General features: G+C 43.0%; 1 protein-coding gene across 2 annotated transcripts in view; it reads left to right on the top strand.

The window, feature by feature from the left end:
• Positions 1–237: 237 nt before the first annotated feature.
• The window catches only part of th (tyrosine hydroxylase), a 49,797-nt gene continuing 23,340 nt past the window's right edge, over positions 238–26,694 (top strand). The window contains exons 1-6 of one of the 2 annotated variants that reach the window (XM_067993479.1): positions 238–315; positions 6,515–6,718; positions 16,822–16,996; positions 18,955–19,043; positions 25,731–25,798; positions 25,937–25,987. In XM_067993479.1, the coding sequence (XP_067849580.1) occupies positions 238–315; positions 6,515–6,718; positions 16,822–16,996; positions 18,955–19,043; positions 25,731–25,798; positions 25,937–25,987 (665 nt within the window). Of the gene's footprint in view, positions 322–6,514; positions 6,719–16,821; positions 16,997–18,954; positions 19,044–25,730; positions 25,799–25,936; positions 25,988–26,694 lie in introns of both variants that reach the window. The other variant, XM_067993478.1, reaches the window with a different exon arrangement.

The raw sequence follows: 26,694 nt of genomic DNA, 5'->3' as shown, positions 1-26,694 counted from the left end.
TTTTTACAGAACTCTCTTGTTTTTTTGACGGGAGATGGGGGTAGGGGGATAGATTTGCTGTTTGCTCGACATTCAGGAAATCCAATAAATGGGACGCAATGGGGTGTCAGATAAGTAAATGAGAGGAGTTGACGTAAGGCAGAAGATGCAGCTCCCTGGGTGGCTGTCTCTTATAAATAGGAGCGATGGGGACGTGGGCTCGGTCACAAGTTGGCGAACTTGCACGAACGCTCAATGATGCCCACTTCTAGTTCCTCGTCGGCTAAGGGGTTCCGCAGGGCGGTTTCGGAGCTGGATTCCAAGCAAGCCGAGGCTGTGATGGTGAGTTTCCAATTATACTCTTAGACCCACTCGCTCTCTGTATAAACAATGATTGCATTCATTCTCTTATCTCAGCACCCTGGGATCAGTCTGTGCGCATCGGTTTGTATCCGTGCCTCTCTCCTAGTGCATGCAGAGGTGAAAGATTTGTCTTGTCTGCGAGGTATTGATATCTCTCCAATTAAAGGAAAACAGATTCCCGAGAATTTGGCATCCTACCGATTTCTTTTATGGGTTAAAAAAAACACAAAAATCTCAACTGAAGGGAATGTGAAGCCTTTACATAAATTATAATTCAAAGGAATCGCTACAAACCTTGCCATTCTCATCTTAAATTTACAGGAACCCCTTACACGCAATTCCTTTTGTTTAAAATTGGAATTTTTATTTCCACTAGATGGAAATTACCACTCCTAAACACTGCGCGCATAATCGGGTGTGCTGGCGGGTAAAAGAGTGCACTGATTTACCTGGAGTTTGTTTAACTCAAAGCCACACAGATATTCTGCTGCCCAACAGCAGGGCGGTCGATAGAATCACACGGGCGGGGCTCCATACTATACCCCCATTCTGTTTATAATACAAACACACGGCCAGAGCAATTCTGTAGAACCCACTGTGGGAAAATGACATTTACAAAAGATATTTTGAATATTTCCGAATTATTAAATCTAAACAATATTTAAACTGAGAGGATGGGATTGGGTTATAATCAGGATGTTCCTATCGGTGTAATGCTGAGCTCATCTTGAAGTTAGAACTTTTACAGTCTAACTTCGTTTTTTTCTGCAGGGAGTTTATTTCAATTTAGAAATACCTGGAGATATCTTGGAATAAAATGTCCCATCGTCACTGTCACTGAACACCATCGGTTAGTCCCGCGGTTCAGTTACTGAGCCAACTAGAAGCTGGATGAATTCATTTTCTCTTTGTGGTTATAGTTATGTTTTGCATCTTCACAGAGGTTTGGGGGGTAATCGTTACTCTTTCTCTGTGTAATCGAGTGGAGCGCCTTTGCTCCCGGAGATACGACCCCTCCTTTCGGAGGAGCAGGTTGGAAAACATCCCCCTCCCCATATCCCCTGAGTTACCCATTTCATTGAAACTCCCGAATCAGGAGAATTGGGGCAGCCTGCTGGCAAAAAGTCCAACTCGGTCAGACTCTTGAAGTAGATAATGCGATTCCAAAAATATAGAGAGAGATGCACAGCGTGAAGTTTTACATTTAAAATAAAAGCTTCTGAGCAAATGGAAAGTAAAGGTCAACAGCTCATCGCTGTCAACAAAACTTACAGGTTTCCTTCAAACGGATCCCTCTGTAGACACTTTTCACGATGTGCTGCTCAACAGGACCATCTACCCTTTTACTAACTGCTCAGTGCCGCTATATGTAGTTTCTCTCCAGCTGCTGCATGTACTGCTTGGTATTTACTGAATGTGCTGTTAGTCTGTGTTTAAACACAGGAGGATCCCTGCAGATTCTCAGTCCTACTCCCACATCCCAAGTTACGGAGGGAGAGCACTGAGCCGGTGTGAGGATCCTGTTCAATTTTAAAAAATGATTCCTTGATTTCATTTTAAGTCACAAATCTGACAGGGAGTTAACCTTATCCCACCTCCCTTTCCCCGTCTATAAATTACAACCTATCTCTCCGTTTTTCTTTAAACATTACACGTTTCGTTCCCTAGACGTGCCTGTTACTAGTTAGTGGAACACCATTATCAATCTGAAATAAAAACAGAAAACGCTGGAAATACTCTGCAGGTCAGGTAGCAACTGTGGAGAGAGAAACAGAATTAACGTTTCAGGTCGATCAATCTAGCTGATCCGTCCTTGTCCATTCAACTTCTCATCTTCGTCTCTCTCTGCTTGGTCTCACACAATGATCCTTTTCTGCCTTTCTCGGATCCACTCACTGATTTTATGTGTGTGTGTGTGTGGACGTGTACGTGTGATCTCTGTCTCAGGTATGTACTGTTTTTCCGTTTCTCTCTGTCTCACTCTAGAATCCCTCTCTCTGATCCTCTTATGTTCTAATCCTCTTTTTCTTTGATTTCTCCCTTTAATTACTCACTCTCTGGTTCGTACCATTTTCTGTCTTGCTTTCCTCTTTGATTCATCTCTCTAATGTTTACAAGTATCAACCTTGGGTCACTGGTAGCACTCTCACCTCTGAGTTAGAAGGTTAAAGGTCCAAGCCTCAGTCCAGAGACTTGAGCGTGCTTAGTGCAGTGCTGCGAGAGCTGCACCGTGGGACGTGCCACCTTTCTGGTGATATGTTAATCTGCCCCCCTTAGATGGATATAAAAGGTCCCACAGCACTGTTTGCTGAAGAACAAGGGAAGGTATCCTGGCCAACATTTAACCCTCAACCAACATAACTAAAACAGGTTATCTAGTTATTTATCTCATTGCTCATTGTGGGACCTTATGTGCAAACTGGCTGCTGTGTTTGCCCAGATTATAACAATGGCCAGTAATTCATCGACTGTGGAGCACTTTGTGATGTCCTGAGGATGTGAAAGGTACTATATAAATGCAAATTCATTCAATCTCTGATTATCTGTCTCTTTGATCCTTTTCCTGTCTCTGTCCCTCTGTCCTTTATTTTCTCTCTGATTCTCTTTTTGATTCTTTTGCTTTCTCTATTAATTCTACATTGGATTCCCCCTCTGTCTCTCTGATCCTCTGTTTGATGCTATTCTACCATTCCTTTCTCTCTCACCCTCTCTGATTCCTCTCTTTTTGAACATTGTATTCTCCGATGCATTTTTAAAAAAATCCTTTCACTTCTTTCTGATTCCTGTCTGATCTTTCTGGTTTGAACCTTTCTGGTTCCTCTTTCTGATCTTACTATTTGTGTGATACCACTCTTTTTCTTTTGGAACCAACATGTTTGTTTCCTCTTATTCTGTGATAACTGATTCTCCACCCTCTGGTGTTCCCCATCTTTGATTCCTGTCTCGTTCTATGGTCTTTTTCTCTGATTCCACTTTCTCTAATTCTCTCTTTCTGATTCCTTTCTCTCATTGACTTCTTTCTCTTTCTAATCCTATCTCTGATACTGTCTCTGATTTCACTCTCTCTGATCTTCTAATTAATTCTCTCTGATCCATTCTGACTTTGATTCCTTTGTTTTCTATGATTCTTTGTCTCTTTGATCCTCTCTCACTCCTTTGACCCTCTTGTTTTGAGACCAGTCTTTCTCTCCACTCTTTTTGATCCCCCCCCTCTCTAATTGTTCACTTTCTCTATGATCCTCTCCTATTGTTCCTCTCTTTCTGATCCTGTCTGATTCATCTCTTTCTGTTCCACCCTGATGCTTATTTCTCTGAGTTCTATTTTCTTTTTCTGTTCTTTTCTTTCATTGCTTTCTCCCCTTGATTCCTATCTTTGCTACCACTCTCTCACTCTCACCATTCTTCCCCTCTCTGATTCCTCTTTCTTCCTCTGATCATTATCTCGCCCTCTTCCTATTTCTTTGAGCCTATCTCTGATTCCTTTAATTTCACTCTCACTAATGCCCTTTTCTCTGATTTCTCATTCTGGGATCTGTCCCTCTTTCAGATCTCTCTTTTGATTCCTCTTTCTTAGTGATCCTCTCTGGACCTCTCCATCTATTCCCCTATCACCCTGATTCTATCTCTTTCTTACTGATCCTCTCTGGACCTCTCCATCTATTCCCCTATCACCCTGATTCTATCTCTTTCTTAGTGATCCTCTCTGGACCTCTCGACCTATTCCCCTATCACCCTGATTCTATCTCTCTTTCTGATCCTCTCTGGACCTCTCCATCTATTCCCCTATCACCCTAATTCTATCTCTCTTTCTGATCCTCTCTGGACCTCGCCATCTATTCCCCTATCACCCTGATTCTATCTCTCTTTCTGATCCTCTTTCTCTTCAGTTCTTCTCGGATTTCTGTCCCTGATTCCTTTTATTTTCTCTCCATGATCCTTTCTTTGATTGCTCTCTCTCTGATTCCTCTCTCTCATTTCTCTATCTCTCTTTCATTCCTCTCTCTCTCACTGATCCTCTGTCTGAACTGCTAGAGGTGTTCATGAAGGGTTTTGTTAAGGTAAATGGGGAAATTTATTTCCACTGGCTGGTGATTGAGTACTGGAGGACATAGATTTAAAATCATCATCAAAAGAACAAAGTGAATGGTTAGTAGAACTATTTTTTATGTGGAGGGTTGTAAGAATATAGAACACGTCTACTCTCTTAGATTCCTCTTCACTTGTTTCAATTTCCAATACTCTCTCTTTCCTCTCTCTCACTTTGTTCATCTATCTATCTTTGATTCCATTCTTTCTTTTGAATTCTTTTCCTACAGTCGTCTTTCTTTGCCTCATCTCTGCATCACTAATTCTTCTCTCCATCTGATCCAGTGTCTCTGATACTCCCTCTTGCTCTCTCTCTGGTCCCCTCTGATTCCTTTCTCTGATTCCTTGGACCCATCCTTCTCAGATTTCTCTCACTCTCTGATCCTCTCACTCTCTGATCCTCTCACTCTCTGATCCTCTCATTCTCTGATCCTCTCGCTCTCTGATCCTCTCACTCTCTGAACCTCTCACTCTCTGATCCTCTCTTCTCTCTGAACCTCTCACTCTCTGAACCTCTCACTCTCTGATCCTCTCACTCTCTGATCCTCTCATTCTCTGATCCTCTCACTCTCTGATCCTCTCACTCTCTGATCCTCTCATTCTCTGATCCTCTCATTCTCTGATCCTCTCACTCTCTGCTCCTCTCACTCTCTGATCCTCTCATTCTCTGATCCTCTCACTCTCTGATCCTCTCACTCTCTGATCCTCTCACTCTCTGAACCTCTCACTCTCTGATCCTCTCTTCTCTCTGAACCTCTCACTCTCTGATCCTCTCTTCTCTCTGAACCTCTCACTCTCTGAACCTCTCACTCTCTGATCCTCTCACTCTCTGATCCTCTCTTCTCTCTGATCCTCTCGCTCTCTGATCCTCTCGCTCTCTGATCCTCTCTTCTCTCTGAACCTCTCACTCTCTGATCCTCTCACTCTCTGATCCTCTCTTCTCTCTGAACCTCTCACTCTCTGATCCTCTCACTCTCTGATCCTCTCACTCTCTGATCCTCTCACTCTCTGATCCTCTCTTCTCTCTGATCCTCTCACTCTCTGATCCTCTCACTCTCTGATCCTTTCACTCTCTGAACCTCTCACTCTCTGATCCTCTCACTCTCTGATCCTCTCTTCTCTCTGAACCTCTCACTCTCTGATCCTCTCACTCTCTGATCCTCTCTTCTCTCTGATCCTCTCACTCTCTGATCCTCTCTTCTCTCTGATCCTCTCACTCTCTGAACCTCTCACTCTCTGATCCTCTCTTCTCTCTGATCCTCTCACTCTCTGAACCTCTCACTCTCTGATCCTCTCTTCTCTCTGAACCTCTCACTCTCTGATCCTCTCACTCTCTGATCCTCTCACTCTCTGAACCTCTCACTCTCTGTACCTCTCACTCTCTGTACCTCTCACTCTCTGAACCTCTCACTCTCTGATCCTCTCACTCTCTGAACCTCTCACTCTCTGATCCTCTCACTCTCTGAACCTCTCACTCTCTGAACCTCTCTTCTCTCTGATCCTCTCGCTCTCTGATCCTCTCTTCTCTCTGATCCTCTCTTCTCTCTGATCCTCTCGCCTTGAGTCCCTTCTCTCTTTAGGATCCCTTCCTCTTCCTTTCTCTAATTAACTCATCTCCCTATTTGATCCTCACTCTGATTCCTCTGTTTCTTCTGATCCTTTTGCTGATCCCTCTTTCTCTCTCTGACCCTCTTTCTCTGATACCCTTTTCATCTCTCTAATCCCACTTCGATTTCTTTCTCTCTGATTCTTTTCTCCCTCTCTCTTATTTTTCTCTAACTTATCCTTTCTTTGTGTTCTTTTCGCTCTTGATTCTTCTCTTTGATCCTCTTTCTAATTCCTCCCTTTCCCTCTAATCTCACCTCTCTTGATTCCCTCTGACTTTTCTCTGATCCTCTCTCTATCTCTTATTTCTCTCTCTCTCTCTCTCTCCTCTGATCTCCCTTTCTCATTCCGATGTTCCTGCTCGTCTCCCTGATTCATTCGATTGTTCTTTTCTGCTTTGGACTGAGCTGTGTTTTGACCCTGCATTGCAGAACCTCGCTGGCTTCATTCTGACCCTGTTTTCTTTGTTTGCTGGTGTCAGTCCCCTCATTTCATCGGGCGCAGACAGTCCCTGATCGAAGATGCTCGGAAGGAGCGAGAAGCCGCGGCCGCGGCCGCCGAGTCGGCCGATTCTGGGGACCAGCTGGTATTCGAGGAGGAGGACGGGAGGGCCATGGTTAACCTGTTCTTCACACTCCGCTGCACCAAGAGCTCTTCACTCTCCCGTACCCTCAAAGTGTTCGAGGTAAAGGCCCACATTAACCATTGAGTGCAATGAATGAGATTGACACGGGTACAAAATATGATTGAAGGTGTTTAGACTAACCAGGCTGGAGCCCAAGGGAATCCAAGACCAAGTGAACGTTCGCGGTCTTTCAACAGAAAATTAGGTTGACATTGCTCTGGCTACAATTTTTGTTACCTGCGCCGGCTGCAGTTGGGCTGCAGCTCAGTGAAATGCAGTGCTCACATATCGGAGTTATGGTCACTGACTAAGGAGGACTGCACATTAGTGCTCGGGTTGTGTGACTTCAGGCAGGGGCCAGGCTAGGGCAGAGCAAGAAAGTCTTTCAAATCATAAGGGAGTTGTGACTGAGGAAGTTTGCTGGGACTTATATTCTGGTGGGTTTGTAGTGATTGATTGAGTCGATTTTGTTTGAACTTGTGCTTGTTTGTTAATACTTCTAAAAACGAATGTTTATTTATTAAAGTGCAGAAGGGTCTGCCTGCTTTCTGGTAACATTAAAAACATTGAAAACATTTGTCGTAGACTCAAAATTGGTAGTGTAAGTGTAACCTAAATCAGCAGTTATTTTAGGCTATTTTAGATCTTGTATTATGCAATGAGACAGGGTTGATTAGTAATCTCACAGTAAGGGATCCTCTGGGGAAGAGTGATCATAATATGATAGAATTTCACATTGAGTTTGAGAGTGACGTACTTAAGTCAGAAACTAGAGTCTTAAACTTAAATAAAGCCAATTACATAGGTATGAGGGGCAAGTTGGCTAAGGTAGATTGGGAAATTAGATTAAAGGGTATGACGGTTGATAAACAATGGCAAACATTTAAAGAAAAATTTCAATATTCTCAACAAATATACATTCCATTGAGAAATAAAAACTCCATGGGAAAAATAATCCACCCGTGGCCAGCTAAAGAAGCTAAGGATAGTATTAGATTAAAAGAAGAGGCCTATAATGTTGCCAAGAAGAGTAGTAAGCCTGAGGATTGGGAGAGTTTTAGAAACCAGCAAAGGACGACCAAAAAATTGATAAAAAGAGAGAAAATAGAGTATGAAAGTAAACTAGCAGGAAATATAAAAACGGATTGTAAGAGCTTCTACAAGTATGCAAAAAGGAAAAGAGTAACAAAAGTAAACGTTGGTCCCTTAGAGGCTGAGACAGGAGAAATTATAATGGGGAATAAGGAAATGGCAGATGCGTTAAACAAATATTTTGTATTTGTCCTCACTGTAGAAGACACAAATAACATACCAGAAATAATGGGGAACCAAGGGTCCAATGAGAGTAAGGAACTTAAAGTAACTATTATCAGTAGAGAAAAAGTACTTGAGAAATTAATGGGACTAAAAGCCGATAAATCCCCTGGACCTGATGGCTTACATCTGAGGGTTCTAAAAGAGGTGGCTGCAGAGATAGTGGATGCATTGGTTGTGATCTTCCAAAATTCTCTAGATTCTAGAACAGTCCCAGCAGATTGGAAGGTAGCAAATGTAACTCTGCTATTCAAGAAAGGAGGGAGAGAGAAAACAGGGAACTACAGGCTAGTTAGCCTGACATCAGTCATGGGAAAATGCTGGAATCTATTATTAAGGAAGTGGTGAGAGGGCAATTAGAAAATCATAATATGATTAGACAGAGTCAACATGGTTTTATGAAAAGGAAATCATGTTTGACAAACCTATTAGAGTTCTTTGAGGATATAACTAGTAGGATAGATAAAGGGGAACCAGTGGATGTCGTATATATGGATTTTCAAAAGACATTCGATAAGGTGCCACTAAAAGGTTGTTAAGCAAGATAAGGGCTCATGGGGTTGAGGGTAACATATTAGCATAGATAGAGGATTGGATAACGGACAGAAAACAGAGAGTAGGGATAAAAGGGTCATTTTCAGGCTGGCAGGCTGTAACTAGTGGGGTGCTGCAGGATGCTTGGGCCTCGGCTATTTACAATCTACATTGACTTAGATGAAGGGACCGAGTATAATGTATCCAAGTTTGCTGATGATACAAAGCTAGGTGGGAAAGTAAGCTGTGAGGAGGACACAAAGGGTCTGCAAAGGGATATAGACAGGTTAATTGAGTGGGCAAGAAGGTAGCAGGTGGAGTATAATGTGGGGAACTGAGAGGTTATTCACTTTGGTAGGAAGAATAGAAAAGCAGAATATTTTTTAAATGGTGAGAAATTATTAAATGTTGGTGTTCAGAGAGTCTTGAGTGTCCTCGTACAAGAAACACAAAAAGTTAGCATGCAGGTACAGCAAGGAGGTTGGAATACAAGAGTAAGGAAGTCTTACTACAATTGTACAGGGCTTTGGTGAGAAGTCACCTGGAGTACTTTGTACAGTTTTGGTCTCCTTATCTAAGGAAGAATATTCTTGCCTTAGAGGTGGTGCAGCGAAGGTTCACTAGATTAATTCCTGGGATGAGAGGGTTGTCCTATGAGAAGAGGTTGAGTGGAATGGACCTATACTCTCTGAAGTTTAGAAGAATGAGAGGTGATCTCATTGAAATATATAAGATTTTGAGAGGGCTTGACAGGGTAGATGCTGAGAGGTTGTTTCCCCTGGCTGGAGAGTCTAGAACTAGGGGGCATAGTCTCAGGATAAGGGGTCAGCCATTTAAGACTGAGATGAGGAGGAATTTCTTCACTCAGAGGACTGTGAATCTTTGGAATTCTCTACCCCAGAGGGCTGTGGATGCTGAGTCATTGAATATATTCAAGGCTGAGATGGATAGATTTTTGGATCTAGGGATATGGGGATAGGGCAGGAAAGTGGAGTTGAGGTCAAAGATCAGCCGTGATCTGATTGAATGGCGGAGAAGGCTTGAGGGGCCATGTGGCTTACTCCTGCTCTTATTCCTTATGTTCTTATGTTCAGTTACCTGTAGCTAACTCCTACACTTCCACAGTATAACATCAGGATTAGGTGCCAATCTGACTCTGGAGCAGAGCAGTGTGAGGGTTCCACAGGGAGGACCTCTCACTTGGGCTTGTCACCCTGTGCAGTAAAACTCCAGTACGGTGTCAAGCCAGATTTAAAAAGTGCTCCGGTGCTCTGACTGACCTCCTGGGCACTTTATAAAAGTTCTTTTCTTACTGGTTTGAAAGAACCTTTGCAGGTTCCCATTTATGCTCTCAAAACATTCCAAATGTACCCGCTGGGAGTTAAGTGAGCATGTGTGGCATTCTCGCCTGACACCCGGAGTGCGTTTCTCAGCCAAGGGCAGCCTGCTGTATAATATGCTTTTTGCTGGTTGCAAATTGTACTTTGCAGCCTCTGCTTTAAAGTTTCAATGTGTGGAAGAGGTATCTGATTCAACTTAGTACTTGTACGGCTGGTGGCCATTCCGGAGTTCTGTTCATTGCACCTGTACATGTGAGGGGTGAAGTAGTTGCTTAGGTGTTATCATAAGTGGTGGTGAGGGGGGGAATTGGACCCAGATACACCCATTTACGGGCTTAAAATAGGGGCAATGAGGCCCAATTTTGCGGCCAACGTCCTGTGCCCCAAAGACGCCTGAAAAACGTCTGACCCGAAATTGGGTTGTGCCATTTTCAGGCATCCCTAGCGGCAGCCTAATGCAGGTGTTAGATGCTGTAAATATGTAAATGAGGGGTCGGACGCCAGTTTTAGGTCCTCTCATAGAAATTCCATTGTGCTGAGCGGGACAGGCGTCAGGCTTGCCCCACTTAGGATTCTTAAACAGCCACCAATGACAGGTAAGTTTAAAAAAAATTCCCAAAAGAATCGTTTCTGTCGAGCCAGGAGGAGCAGGAGAGCTCCCCGACTCCACTGTTGTTGTGATCACCTTCCCCTTCCATCAACCCCCCCCCCCACTCACTGTGTTGCCCACTCCAAACCCCCCTCCCGAGACTTACCATTAAGCCACTGCCGGCGAGGCAAGCAGTCCAACATTTATGCTCCTCAAATACGTGAGCTGCCTGTAAAGGTGCGACTGGCACTGGCAGCTCAAGTACAGAATGTTAACGAGGTCCAAAGATCAATTTTGGGCCAGCCCCAGGCCTCTGGGTTGGGGTGCGCACTGCGCAGCATTGAGTCTGGGGATAGTAATGGGGCACACGAATTTCTCCCCCCAGGGTCTTTTCACAAGTTTGCCAGGAAGAGCTGGGCTTTTTTAAAAAACATATCATGCCAGTTTATGCATTGTAAATGATCATTGGTGTTTTGAATGTGTTTCCGCTTCTCTGAATTATTTTATAATTGTGAATATACCCGCTCAGTAGTTTGGCCTGTACTAAGTGGTCTAATATTGTGGATATTTTCTGCTGGTCAGATTGACAGATGCAGTGGGCATCCTATGAGCTTTGCAGTAAACATGTTACAGTGATCGAGGTTAATCATTACACCTGGGCTACAGTAAAATAGTATGTCAGACAGTAAAAGACGCATCATAAGTGATGCTGGCCAGGATTCTGCTCCACCATCCTGCCCAATTTTGGACTGGATTGCAGTGGTGAATGAAGGAAAATGCAGGAGAGACCTGCCTATCACCCAACCTGTATTTCCCTCCCCCCACCCCCACAGGGATCACCGATTGCCCCTTTAACTTCACCTGCTGCATGGGGACTGGTGGTAGGGGGAATGGGGCACACATCGCGGGTGGATTTCCCTCTGGTCCACTTGTGTTACTGCCACTTCCATGGGCTGCCATGTGGAAGGTGGTGGTAGGCCTCAGGAGCAGTCCTGCATTGATCCTGTGAAGGGAGAGGGCCTTGTAGCAGCCTCACCTCCCTCTAGTTTGGCCCCCAACAGATACCTGGTGAAGGCCCCAGTCTCAGCCAGGGCCTTCAGTGGGACTACCTCCGATCTTTATGAGGAGGTAATATCCTTATTTTTGAATTGATATTTAGTATCTGTCCCGTCTCTTTTAGTTCTTCTCCATTTTCTGGTTACCATCTCAGGCTATTGACCTGCACTCTCTGTCAACACCATCTTTAGGTGACTGGGTGGTGTATACAAAAAAGATCCTCATAACTAAAGCACTAGCATTTCCCCTGAGATCAGGGTCATGCACAGCAGCTCGCTGTGTGGAAATTGTGGGCCTAGCACAGAAGCAAAGAGCATCAGTGCATGATTTTCCCAGTCTTTGCTGAGTTAGCTGATTTCAGCTGGGACAGCTTTAGAGGGGCTACAATTAACTTCAGAAACTCTGAGACTAAGAAAGGAAAAGTCATCCAGACTTCCGGCTCCTGATTCCTACGCAGCGACTTCTGCTGGAAGAGCACGTGTGTGTGAACATCAGGTGAGGCTGTGCTGAGGTGCCCCTTTCAACAGAAGGCCCTATCAACACTCACTGTCTAGGATCAAACATGAGTAGTAGCCAGTTGAATGAAGTACAGGAGGGCTCCCAGTGACAATGGAAGTGTACCTCAGCCACAGTCAATAGGGGTAATTTTGACTTTGGATGATAGTGTAAGATGAGTGATATCAGATCTAATGCCCATTTATTACACATCTCTCCCAATTTTCGTTTCCACTGAAATAAACAGAATTGAAAATTGGGAGCAATTTATCAAATATCACCCGTTTTACCCGAAGTCAAAATTACCCCCAATGCCTTCAGGAGAAGTTAAGGTTTCTTTCCTAATTATAGTAAATCTAGTGCTGTCACTAAATAGAAAAATACGAGAATTTCCTTGAGGGGGGGAGGCAGGGTTGTCCCGATCGGTTACCGTTACATCGGCAGAAGATCAGCGGAAACCCTGGATTGACGCATAAAGGAGGCCTTCTGCCGAAATTACGGTGGCCGATCGGGAGAACGCTACGAGGAAGTTCCCAGCCAGAGTTTCCTGTGTAGGAGTTTGCAGCAGTACAACATTTTGGGATTGAGAACCCTAATGTGAAAGGTCGTACCGCAGGACACGGCCAAGGTTGAAAAGGGTAGAAGAAATTAATCAAGAATGCCAAGCTGGGCTTTCAAGGACAACAAAGGATTGTAGGCAGAAGGGTGTTATTGAGGGAAGTGAGAAGTCCCACAGTTTAGAGACCCTGGGACAGTATCAGTTAGAGTAGGAGATGGTATACTGAGTCCTCATTTCGACATAGTGGGGATACAGGGAGGAGGAAGAGTATGTAGGATGCATTTCTAGGAAAATAAAAGTCATAACAAAGTCAGAATTACGTGCGGAGGCACTGACACTAATGCACAGTTTCAAATTGGAGTAATTACCTTAAGAAGGGATCAGAGATCTGCAGCCCCACATGAGTGATATGTGAGATAGTGGCATTCATTTCAAGGCCCCTTCTGGCAAAACAAATAAATTGTTAAAACAGATTCGGTTATAATAGTATTTGTATGCTAAAGAACAGCCTCTGGGGCTATAGCCAGAAACCAGCCTTACATTATTGTAGTCACACAGAAGGGTAATTTAATATTCAATGTCAGGTTTTTTTTTCAACTAAATTGATTGAACAAGAGACTTTAAGAAGGAAGGGTGGGAGGCTGAATAACAAACATGCAGAAATTGAATTGAGATATAGCATCACATTTATGTTGATTATATCGATCATGTGAATCAACAACTTTTTTCCCCTGATGCTGGAGATGAATTGAAGAACTCATATGTTAAAAAGGGAATTGAAGTCACTCGTTTTAGTATATTCTTCCCTGATTACCAGTTTATGCTCAGTTGGCTGATCTCAATTAAGATTGCAATAGGGGTACCTCAATCATCCTCTTGACGAGGGAGGAGCAAAATCAGCCATGGTTTATGCTCCTGCTCGCTCTCCAGTAACTCCTGCTGGGAAGTGAACAGCAGGTGAGGAGTGGTTCAGGTTTGGCCGTGTTGTCCCAACATGGTCCAATGGTCCAATGGTCCGCTGGCACTCAAGTTGGGGCTTTCTGGTCCCCCTTGATTGAGGTGCATCTCTGATGGGGCAGGACATCTGCATACCAAGGAGATGTGTCCCTGACCCTGGCTGAAGTTCTGGCTATTTACATTATCAAGGTGGGCTCTCCGGAATCCACCAGGGAGTTGCACTGAAAATTGGCGGAGGACCAAGCCTCGGAGGACTGCCGCAGTGGAAGGTTCTTTTAAAAAAAAATGCTCATTCATTTTTGACCTGTGCAAGGCAGCACACTGAGAGAGCTTGCACAGGCTCTATATATGAAGAATGGCCACTTGGGTAAGGCACCATGATATTGTTAGTGCCCGTGGAGCCATATCCTCAGGAAGTTTCAGGATTGGGAGGCAAGGAGAGAATTTGGCAAAAAAAAGAAAGAGGAGGGGATGGTCTGAATTTCAGACTGTCCAAAGTCAACAGGGGAAGATTCTGCCCTGTAGGTATGTTTGTAAAATACAATAATCGTTCACAAGCATTAAAGATGGTGAACAAGCTGCCAAACCATCTTTACAACTGCGATAAGAAGAGGCACTGTGAGCGCTGGAAAAACATATGAAGTGGATTAGTCAGCATCTGGAATAAAGCACGTTGACACACTTTAGAGTGGTGTAGCTCTGGAATATTTGTAAAAGAGTTTAAGAATAAAATATAAAATCTTAGACACGTGTGAATGAATTGAAGACTACACCTCAACCAAAAGTTTTCAACTACACATAGAACCATTTGATCATTGCACTCGAATCTAGCAACAATTCAGCAAAACCAAGAGCAGCAGAATGCTGAGATTGAAATTATAGGCTTCTGCTCAATCCCATATTCTTGTCTCTTTATGTAATACTTTAAGTATTTTTTTAATGAAATATCACTTCCTTAGGGGTGTGGAGCAGGAACTGAGCAAGGTGATTATGTGGAGACAACGCAACATAAGAGAAAGGGTCTTAAAACTGATTGTGATGTTTGACCTTAAGTGCTGGAGCAGTACAAGCTTTTCAAGTGCAGTTTATTGGTTTATGTATTATTCAGCACACAATATACTGTATTATGTACACAGAATAAATGGTGTCTGGGAGTCCTTTACGAAACTGTAATACACTTAACTGATTCAGGGATTTTGCTGGTTTATGATACATTGCCTAAATGCACCATGTAATGGCCAGAAAGATTCACAAATTTTGATGCATTGGCTAATCTCAGCCAGGGCAGCAACTGCGACACCACAATTGGCCTCAGCACCCCTAGGGGAGAGGAAAAACCCAACTCCTGATCATGACCGAGTGACTCCTCCTGGGAATTACATGTGATTGGATGGCGGGTGAGGGCAAGATAGGCTCAGCCATGATGCCCCTTGGGATCAAATAGTCTGCACATGAAAAGCAACCACATTGGTAAGATACCAGCAGTTGGCCAGCACTTGTAACCCGCACATAGCAGTGCCTTTGAGAGGAGAGGGAGAAAACTGGAAAACCTGAACTGAGCATCATGGCGTTTGTTATTCTCTGGTATCAATGTCACCATGACTACATGGTCTGGTTGTCGGTGTCTATCCTGACAGCGGCTGTCAGCAAAAGCAATAACTGGTTCAAACCTGACTGGAGTCAACCTTACAACTTCACATTATATCCATGTGTATACATTATATACATATCCTGGAGGGATTTGAAGGCTGTATTCTCATCTCAGGATTTAGACACCGGTTATAAAACTGGAAAGACTGAACAGGCTGGGTAGAAAAGAGAAGGCTGAGAGGTGACCTAATAGAGGTCTTTAAAATTATCAATGGGTTTGATAGGGTAGACATAGAGAAGATGTTTCCACTTGAGGGGGAGTCCAAAACTAGGGTTCATAAATATAAGATAGTCACTAATAAATCCAATAGGAAATTCAAGAGAAACTTCTTTATGCAGAGAGTGGTTAGAATGTGGAACTTACTACCATTTGGAGTAGTTGAGGTGATTAGCATGGATACATTTAAGGGGAAGCTAGATAAACATATGAGGGAGAAAGGAATAGAAGGTCATGCTGATAGGGTTAGATGAAGTAGGGTGGGAGGAGGCTCGTGTGTTAAATTCTACGTACACCTTTAAACGTTGCTCGGGTGCTTTCTGGTGTCTCCCAGACCTCTCAATGAGATTACTGCCTTGTGTCTATTATTCTCTTCCTTTGGATTTAGTATTCACCACAATGCTGTGCTATATCATAAGGATTTTTTAAAAATCACTTTTAAAGAAGCTCCAAAAACATGGCTAGTCTCCATCCGCCCATCTATCTATCAAAACGTTACACCTAGCTCATATTTTGTCCATCATGTTATGGGTCCAGTACCGGACTTGGGATGTCAAATTCCATGCATCTCTTGCAACAACTGACAGTTGTCAGCTGTGGCTCAGTGGTAGCACTCTCGCCTCTGAGTCAGAAGGTTGTGGGTTCAAGTCCCACTCCAGGGACTTGAGCACATAATCTATGCTGACACTCCAGTGCAGTACTGAGGGAGTGTTGGAGGTGGTCTCTTTTGGATGAGATGTAAAAGATCCTTTGACATGACTCAAGGAAGAGCAGATGAGTTCTGGCCAATATTTATCGCTCAACCAACATCACTGAAAAACAAATTATGTGGTCATTATCTCATTGCTGTTTGTGAAAACTGTGAAGTTTAGAAAAGCTATAGATCCATTGGAAAGGGTTTGGAGAAGAGTGACCAGGATGACTTTAGGTTTAAGGGGGCTAATTTATGAAGAAAGGTTTGAGCGATTGGAGAAAAGACTGAGAACACATGATATAGATCTGAAGCTGGAGTAAACAAATTACTTATCTTGGGCAATGAACATAGGACTCACAAACCTCAGGCAAGGCTAGAGGTTAGTAAAACAATGTCTTCCTTGATATTGGATATGTGGAACAAGCTCCCAGAGAATGTAGTTGTTTCTGGGTCAATTTGGAGTTCCTTTAAGAAGAAGCTGGAGTGATATCTGTTGAGTTGGGGGGATTGAAGGTTATAAGAGATATTAACACTGCTTTGTTCAGAGGACGTCTGGAAAGTAACTCATTGTTACCTAAAGTAGGAGATCAATGGATAGTGTGGGAGAGAGATCTGAAATAGAATAATCTTACATGGGATTTGGTTGGATTGGGCTCAATAGGCTGAATGGCCTTTTCTTATTATGGATTTTTAAATTTAATTATGGAGTCATGTTCTGTTTGTTTAAATACGATTTTTTTTCTCATTCTGTTATATAGACTTTTGAAGCTAAGATACATCACATTGAAACAAGACCATCAAGGAAATCTAAAGATAACCTGGAGGTATTAGAATTCTTCATCCGTTGTGAGACAAACAGCTCAGATATCAGCACCTTGGTCAGTTCCTTGAAAAGAGTTGCCGAAGACGTAAAAACAACAAAAGAAGAGAAATGTAAGAATGATGACCTTTCACTCTATCTGACCACTGCGTGTTTCCTCTTAGTTCATAAACCCCAACACTTTTAGTCTTCAGTGAATACCATCAATCATTACCCAGTCATGCTCGATACTGTTTGTATTTTTATTCATATTTTTTCCCCATCCTCCACAATTTTCTTCTCTCCTCTGCTGAAGGAATTGATTCATTCTGGGATACAGTTTCATGGTTACTGACCATCCCCAGATACCTACCCAAGTGGGTCATCTGTGAGCCTTAACATTGAGTGTTGGTATCACAGCTGAGCCCAAACAAGTCCAGCAGGAAAGTGGGGGCGGGGCAACTGGATATCAATCACAAGCAGGAACCCTGGTGATTTTTTCCCCATTCGTAGCTCTGGGGTGCTAATGCCACTTGTAGCACTGCTGTTTCCACTGAGAACAGCTAACTCAGCACAGACCAGGGCTAACCCTGACCTTTGCAGGACTCAATACCACATCAGGTGTTGCATTTCACTAACCAGGCCATTGTTGGAACTCCCGTTTACGCTTAAAAAATCCAAACTGTGCACCTGTGGCTCTACAGTGCAGCGTGAATCACCACCTTCAAGAGAGGAGGGACACGAGGAGTAAATCAGAAAGAAAATTGAAGTTAAACAAAGTATTATTGAACTTTTGAATATGGTGCTTAAATAAGACAGTAAGTCGTTGTGGTTGTCAGTGAGATACAGGAAGCAAGTGAATCAAATGGTTCTGATGGCCTGATCATAAACTGGGAAGTTAAGAACTGCAAAACTAAATTATACTCTTAAAAATATTGCATTGATATAGTGCTTTATCTCATGTCTCAAGAATGACCCAGCGCATTTCATGTACAATGATTTGAAGTGTAGTCAATGTTGATATGGTTGGTGCACATGACGGGCATTTTGCACACATCAATGGCCCACAAACAGCAATCAGATGAATTCTAAGTTAATCTGTTTTTGCTGTTAGTTGAGGGAAGAATGTTGTCCAGGTGACCAGGAGAGCTCCCTGTTCTTCTTCAAATAGTGCCACAGGATCTTTAACTTCCCACCTGAAACAGGCATATGGGGTCTCCATTTGTACCGCATCTACTGACAGTGCAGCATTCTCTCAGTACTGCACTGAAGTGTCAGCATACATTATGTGCTCAAGTCCTGGAGTAGGGCTTAAACCCACATCCTTCTACCAATTGAACCATGCGGACACACTTCCAGACATTTCACATGCTTTATATTATATAAAACAGTACGTTTCATTTTATGGATTAATTTTTTTAACCTTTAGGCAGCATTTAAGCTGAATACAACAGGTTTTTTATGTACATGATATATAAAATATGCCTGTCTTTCAATATACTATATAGAATACCGGCTCAGTACATTATAGTATATAATGTTCAGGTTCAAATCAATATACATGTTCCAATCAACACACCAAACCTCCACACCTTTGCTAAGTATTTATGTAACATATTAAAAAAACTGATGAGTGAGGCTGCAAGAACTCAATAGCAATCCTTCCCATCTATCCTCATGCCCTACAGCAGAGCTTTATGTTTGGCATGGATTCTGAAATTGGACGAATGGAAGGATTAAACAACATTAAACAACTGCAGTGCCTCTGATATCTCTGATAATTACATTCTTTCAATGGCTCATTTAGTCAGAATCCACTGAATTCCTTATGAGACTCTCATTGGGCCAAACAGTCTTGCTGCAGGTGCATACAAGTGACATGCAGCATTACCCCTCCCCTGGTTAGCGCCTCTATTTTTCATGCTGGGGTTTTCATTTGAAAATACTGCAGAATTATTCTGTCCATTACTGGCTCTACAAAAGGCGATTGATTACCTTCAGTAATGCTCAGGTTCCCACAGCACAGGGCTTCTCAATGCACTGAGATGTTGCAGCCATTTATTTTGCATTTTGTCTCTGTTTCTACCTCTAGTCCATTGGTTTCCAAAAAAGATGTCAGATTTGGACAGATGCCATCAATTAGTTACAAAATATGACCCGGACCTGGATCTCGATCATCCGGTAAGTTTTGAGAGTTTATTTGAAGTGATCCTTGCTGTGGAGATGGGAGTCAACCAAGCACTTCCAATATAAAACATTTCCCTCCTGCCATTTCTGCCACAGTTAAAGATGAATTACCAAACAGCCCCAACATATTATAAAGGGAGATAACTGTATCCCTTACTGGCCATCTCTCACCTTGCTCCTTGCTTTCATATTGTATGCTTTAGAATTGCGACTTACAGATAGGATTATTTGAGTAGGACTACCCAATAGCATCATTTAGATGGTCCAAGTGTACATGCTGCAATGAGTTGCTGGCCAGTCTGTTCGCACTTACTGCTGGTCCATTCTGCGCTCTCACACAACATTACAGATCTTTTATTCCTTAACAAGCGTATCCATACTCCAGCAGGGCACACATTCAAGGCACAACTTACAATTCAAGTCTTGGCACACTGGCATCCTCAAAGGGCTTCAGTGTAAAATCAATGTAGACAACCTACCTATATGATGCATGGTCACTCACTGACACACAGGATGGACTGCAGGCTGACGCAGGTCTGTCACTGTATGTGCACCGTCAACACTTCAAGATTACTTCTCTGCTTGCATGGCAAGATGACCCATAATACAAGAAAACAGACCCAATCTGGAGGAGGACTTGGAAATTATAAACCCTTGACTTTCTTGGAGGAATCCACAATGGACATCTTTGCATAAAAGGGTACCAATGGATGAGAAGAAGGTGAAGCCTCAGATCTCCCCCAACTTCAGGTTGGGTTCAGTTCTGCTCTTCAGCCTTGTCCCCTTCTTACTTCCTTCCACACAGGTGTATATAGAATGTTAATATCATTTTTGGTATCTCAAAGTGGAAACTTTTTGAAGGCATGTACTGGATCAAGCATTCTAGCATTGATTCCTTTGCTGTCATTGTATGCCTGGAGGAGCAGCCTGCCAGCAGTGTCTATGTCCCAGAACCAGAGAGCGACTCACAGCACCCACTCACTGAAGTTTGCAAGCAGCAGCGTAGCATACACACGTCCTGAAAAATATAATTAGGGAGCTTAAGGAAGTAGCACCAAATGAGTCAAAGTGCATTGGTGAGGAGGAGCAAGTGGTACTGAAAGAAGAGGAGCAGAAACCCATTGCCCGGATGGCCATGTGGATGCCATCAGCAACCTCCTGTACTTTAGGAAATGCAGCAGTGTGATGAAGTTGGGCAGCCGTGTCAGGCTGTTGTTGATGATCAGTGGGAATGGATATGAATTATATTGTAAATTGACTGAAGTTGCATATGTAGCCCTGAAGTAGCTGGGAAAGAACTGGAGACATAAATATTCAATGCTATGTCTACTTTCACAGCCACTGACAAGGCTGTCGCTGTTGCCGATGTTGTCTGCAAGTAAGATTCCAGCAGATGGCACTGTTGCCCTGGCAAAAAGAAGCCTGCAAAGTCAATTGTCCTTGGACATTCTCAGGTACTTGTGAACATAGCTGCATGGATAAGGGTGGGTATAGGCAGTCTACCTCTAGTACAATCGAACCTTTCGCACATCCATCCTTTCATCCTCTTTCTCCACCTCCAAAAGGCTTAGAGAAGAGCATGCAATCCAGTGCCCCATGTTAAGAATTTCGATTGCATCAATGAAAGATACAGCAATTTAGCTTTAAATACTCACTTCCTTTTATGTGGGTGAGCTGAATGCATATAAATGCATTTTGTGTTCGTGCACTTTAAGCCAGTTGGGCGAATTAGATGGGGATGCGGCAAAACGGTTTCCCAGCTCAATTTTCCAGCCCTCATTTGTACATTCCATGCCCGTGGAAGGAATTCCATTCTATTCCCACTGGAAGGAAAATTTACCCTTTTATACCTGCCTTCTGGTCTTAAGTATTTCTGAATCACAGATCATATCCCAGAAATATCCCCACCAAAAAGGCCAAAACTGTAATAATATTTAATAATAATAAAACACATTGTCAAATCTTTTTGATAAAATTGCAGTTTGAAGATTGGTTGTATTGTAGCCCTACACAATATTTGCAGCTGTTCCATTTACAGTCATTTCTCTACATGGCCAACAGAGAGCAACGAAGGTTCATGCCGTTTGATCAGGGAGATCACCAGCACTATTGTCAGGAGGCAAAGGGGGTTATATTGAATGACCCCAAAACCGGGCGCGGGGGTCATGGTGCGCGATCAATGTTGAGATGCCGGCTGCACGTAACATTCGTGCCGCCTGGTGATTTACCTGATAGCTGCGAGCAGCCAGGCCTAGCTGCCCTGTTGAATGGCTGCTCACCAGCAAGGGGGCCCCGATATTGCGAGTGGCTAGCACCACTTAGAGGTAGCTTGCACTTCGTAAAGGCAACCTGCACCTCTTAAAGGCAGCCTGCACCTCTTAAAGGCAGCCTGCACCTCTTATTTGCAAAATGTAAGATATGGGTCTGCATGGAGTCTGAACGGAAATCAGACAGTGCACACATAAAACACAGATGCAGGTCCCGTCCCTGTGTTTACAAACTATTGAGTTATGTTAAAACATTGAATAAAGGTTGTGCACTACTAAATCCATATCCTCCAATCTGCATGCCAGACCTCACCAATCTGCCAATCCGAGTTTGTACCAGGCCTGAGAGAGACCGTGCACCAAGGTTCTCTGATGATGCACTAGAGGACTTGGTAGACGGAAATAGGGACATCCTATATCTGCAGGGGGGCAAGAGGCTCTCCAGACATATGTTTCCGAGGCAGTGGGAGACAGCGGGGGATGAAGTCAATGCCAGGCGCATAGCACCACGAACATGGATGCAGTGCTGGAAGAAGTTCAATGCTTTGACACACGTGGTCAAGGTGAGTGAGGTGAACTGTCAAGTTGCATCTCCTACCAACTGCACCATTAGCCGCATCCACTGCTCCCGTACTACACCCCCCCATCACCCACATACCAACTAATTATTTCAATCAGTACTCAACTCTTCCAATCAGATGCTTCCTCTCACCCTCACACATCACCACTGTTGCAAGCCGAACACCCACAATTGACAGGTTACACACACTGGCAGCTATTCAACTATAACAGCCACATCACCCAAACATCTTGCAGGACACTCACTGACACATGTCCTGCTTTCTTGCAGGAGAAGGTGGCACATAACAGGAGGCAGCAAGTGGCAGTGGCTCCATGGAACATGAACCTGCTGTCTTCTCTAAGGATGACAGCATCCTGTCCCACCCCTGCTACTCTGCCCTTGTTGTTGCCTGTCAGCTAGCCAGCCCACTCCCTGTAGAGTATTGAAACTTTATTATAGGAACAGGAGTAGGCCATTTAGCCCCTCGAGCCTGTTCCTCCATTCAATGAGATCATGGTTGATCTGTGACCTAACTCCCTATACCCGCCTTAGCCCCATATCCCTTAATACCTTTGGTTAACAAAAATCTATCAATCTCAGATTTAAAATTAACAATTGAGCTAGCATCAACTGCCGTTTACGGAAGAGAGTTTCAAACTTCTACCATTCTTTGTGTGTAGAAGCATTTCCTAACTTCACTCCTGCAAGTCCTGGCTCTAATTTTTAGGCTATATCCCCTAGTCCTAGTATTCAAGTATAGGAGACCTCCAAAAACGGGTACAAGTGCATCAGCAGCCAGAAGCAAAGAGGGAAAAAGAAAAAGACACTGGAGAGAAAGAATGAGAGAAAGAGAGGAAAGGAAAATGAGGAAGAAAGGCAGAGAAAACAAGAGAGAAAGGGGCAACAGGGGATGAGAGAGAGGAGAGAACTTATTTGCGCTATTTGACTGTCCCCAGTGGTCTATGTAACAAATTACACTGTTTTTAACTGTGTTTATGTTTTTAGTGAGAGGCAATGCCTCAGATTTTTGGCTTGTAATTAAACATCTCAAACCCAGAGTTTGTTAAACATTGGCTAGCATTTCCAAGAGGATAGACAGGCGAAGAATCTACCAAATATTCAGGCTCCTTTACACTGGCTGCAGGAGGGTATGCCACAGTAGGCCGGGGATGACCGTCTCCTCCAATTTTATCCATCGCCCCGGGGTTGGGGGGGGGGTTCTACTTGGCAACTTGCTCTACCCACTGCTACAGCCTGTATCTGATGTCCAGCAACTCTTGACCTACACCCGTTTGATGAAAACAGAGCTCAACGTCTAACATTTTACAGCTCTTTTTTAATAACAGCATGGTTCAGTGTGATATAAATACCACTCACAGCTTAAATGGTGGTTTATTTAAAATAAACCATCCTTTGACATTGGGCCGCTATTTAACCCAGTCTCCCTTTAGGCTGGCAGATTATGCGGTCCACCATCACTTGGTAGTTTATTATGTTTTGGTCACCGCTGGTCCCTATCGTGTATCCTGAATGTAAGAACCTGCCAAAAAGATCAGCGTAACTTTTTATGATTTGTTTTCTCTAAACTACAGGCCAGAGTCTAAAATCCTGTAAGCTTTCAGCTTCGGCCCAGCAGAGCTCAGGAAGTTTACGGGACTCTAACCAGACTCAACATTCTACTGAAGCACACCATGTACTTTACATCTGTTTCTGTGCACTCGTTCACTGTAGCTGCAGCCAATATCTCTCTCTCTCTACACGTTTATTGTATGTGCGCGCATTTGCTAGTGGCTTGGAACTGGTTTTATAGCTAAGTCTGAGGTGCCCAGAAAATCATAAAATGTAAACCGGACTCCAAAGGGGATGATTTTCAAAGGGGAGGAAAGGGGCCTGAGCAAGGAGCATATCTCAGGAAATCGCACATCCTTAAGATTAAGGAAAGGCAGTGGGTGTATTTATGTGGATTTTGAGAAAGCATTTGATAAGAGACTAATGGCAAAGATAATAGAAGGCATGTGGAATGAAAGGGGAATATGACCACATGGAAGGAAGGGTAAAAGGACTGGAGAGATGCAGGGAATGGTGCTCCGCAGGCATCATCTGTGTCGGGCCCCTTTTATTTATTATATACATTCCTGATCTGACTCTAGGAACTGAGGGAGCAACATGATGTGACCAATTTGGGGGTGTATGACAAATTATCACGAGGGCGGTAAAAGACTGCAGGAGGAATTAGATAGACTGCCTGATGCAGCTCACTATAAAAGAATGTGGTCATACATTTTAGAATAAATAAAGGAAATATGCCTTAAATGGTAAGATTTTAAAAGATGAGAGGAGAAGAGGAATCTTGGTGTGCAGATACAAAAGTCATTAAAGGTGACAGCACAAGCAGGTAAAGGCTATATAAAAAAAAAGGCAAATTGAATCCTTGGTTTTGTACCTAGAGGCACAGAATTCAAAAGCAAAGAGGAAATGATTAACATTTGCAAGACCCTTTTGCATTTGGAGTTTGTATGCAGTTTGGGCATCCCATTGTAGGAAGGATGTAAAAGCAATGAAAGGGTGTAGTATAGATTCACCAGGATATTAGCAGAGATGAGGGCTTACAGTTATGAAGAGAGGCTTGGGAAGTAAAGTTTTTCTCCACCAGGGCTGAGAAGATTAAGGGGTGACCTGATGTAAATCTTTAAGATAATGAAGGATTCTGATGAGGTAAATAGTGGTGATTGTTTCCACTGATTGACAAGACAGTAACAGGAAATCAGAATTTAAGATAATCAGAAAAAGAATTAAAGGGTTAGAAAAAAATCTTTCTACAGGTAATGGTTAGGTGAAATTCTCTGCCACAAACCATTGTTGAAATGGAGTCAATTCTTTTTTTAAAAAAGGGAATCTGATGGTTGCTTAAAAAAGAATATTAAAAAGTATGGGGAGTGAGCAGGAGAGTGGGGTTAGACTGGGTGATTCATGTAGAGAAAAACGCCATTGACCACATTGTCTGTTTCTGTTCAGCAACATTCTATGATTCTATTTTATGATTTTCTCCTTCGAAGAGGTCGTGTGTTTATACACCCAAATTGTTTGCTGCAAGTGTAACAGTACAAACCTACAAATTACTGTTGACAATTAAGAGACAAATGCTTATCATATTCATATGACATTCCCTTGAAGCTGTTAACCCATTTGAAGTGAATGGGTTAATATCTGCATTAAAATACTGGAGCGAGAAATGCCACATCAACATGTAAAGCATTTGTCTGCTAATTGCTAAGAGTCATTTCTAGGCTTTAATCTCATCAGATTTTGTGCTATCTGCTAAGAATTCTGTCAGTGTTTTGCCAAATTTAGACCTGTTGGATTTCAGCAAAAGAAAAAATTGGCATTGACTCCAAGTATTAAATTCAGCAAGGGTACTCTCCCAGAGTAGAGCCTCTCTAGACGCCAAGCAGATCAAAGATAGAGCTATAACACCAAAACCACATTCTCCAATTTGCACTCCTGTCTTGTGAGTGTCTGTGCTGGGAGCCTCACCTTACTAAAGTCACCCTATAATCCCACCCAAAGATCATCCTCTGAAAAATAGACGAAAAAAGACCAAAGTCCATCTAGTTCGCCTTCTACCATCCTGGTAGATGTATGAATCAACAATAATGGAGTTGTTGACAAATCATAGCAATCAATCTCTATCATTTAGTCTACAACAGACCCAGATATGACCTAAAGGATACTGATGTTTTATTACAGATAGTGAGGAACATTCCCACAAGTTCTGCCACCTTGTTGGATTGTGGAATGTAACGCTTTCACCTTGTTTCATTATCATTTTTGTTTTTTGATGATTTACTGCAGGGATATTCTGATACTGAATACAGGGAACGACGGAAACAGATTGCAGAAATTGCATTGAACTATAAACAGTAAGTTCATTATACACTCCAAGTAGCTGTCATCCCACTTCCCATATAGTTGGAATTTGTAGAGTCTCTTTCACCGACTTGCCTTGCTTACTGTAGTGATGTAAAACCATGTGTATTAAGTCCTCCTTGTCTCCACAGTGGTGAGCCAATCCCCAGAGTAGAATACACCCCAGACGAAATTGCGACTTGGTAAGTCTACTTCTTTATTATTTTCTACTGAGACTTCTTGCGAGTAAAATTCTTCCTGTCAGTGAAAAAAATTGGTGCAAATACAAAATGGGACAGTCATAAGAAATATCAAGGTCAATAAAAGGCCATTTGGCCTAATTAAGCTCATCCCTCTAGTGCTCCACCTCTCCTGTTGTACCATTCAGCCTCGTTTTGAATATCATTGAGGTTTCCCCTCTACTAAACCCCCTGGCAGATTGTTCCACATTGATAAGAACATAAGAACATAAGAAATAGGAGCAGGAGTAGGCCAATCGGCCCCTCGAGCCTGCTCCGCCATTCAATAAGATCATGGCTGATCTGATCCTAACCTCAAATCTAAATTCATGTCCAATTTCCTGCCCGCTCCCCGTAACCCCTAATTCCCTTTACTTATGGGAAACTGTCTATTTCTGTTTTAAATTTATTTAATGATGTAGCTTCCACAGCTTCCTGGGGCAGCAAATTCCACAGACCTACTACCCTCTGACTGAAGAAGTTTCTCCTCATCTCAGTTTTGAAAGAGCAGCCCCTTATTCTAAGATTATGCCCCCTAGTTCTAGTTTCACCCATCCTTGGGAACATCCGTACCGCTTGATGTCTTAGGTTAAATGATCTACAGGAGGAACTTCACCCACATTGTGCCTGACCTTGTCTATACTTCAGACCTGTTTGTGGGATCTTGCTGT

Source organism: Heptranchias perlo, chromosome 12 (assembly GCF_035084215.1).
Source record: "Heptranchias perlo isolate sHepPer1 chromosome 12, sHepPer1.hap1, whole genome shotgun sequence".
Taxonomy (NCBI): Eukaryota; Metazoa; Chordata; class Chondrichthyes; order Hexanchiformes; family Hexanchidae; genus Heptranchias; species Heptranchias perlo.
This window is presented reverse-complemented; position numbering and strand designations above follow the sequence as displayed.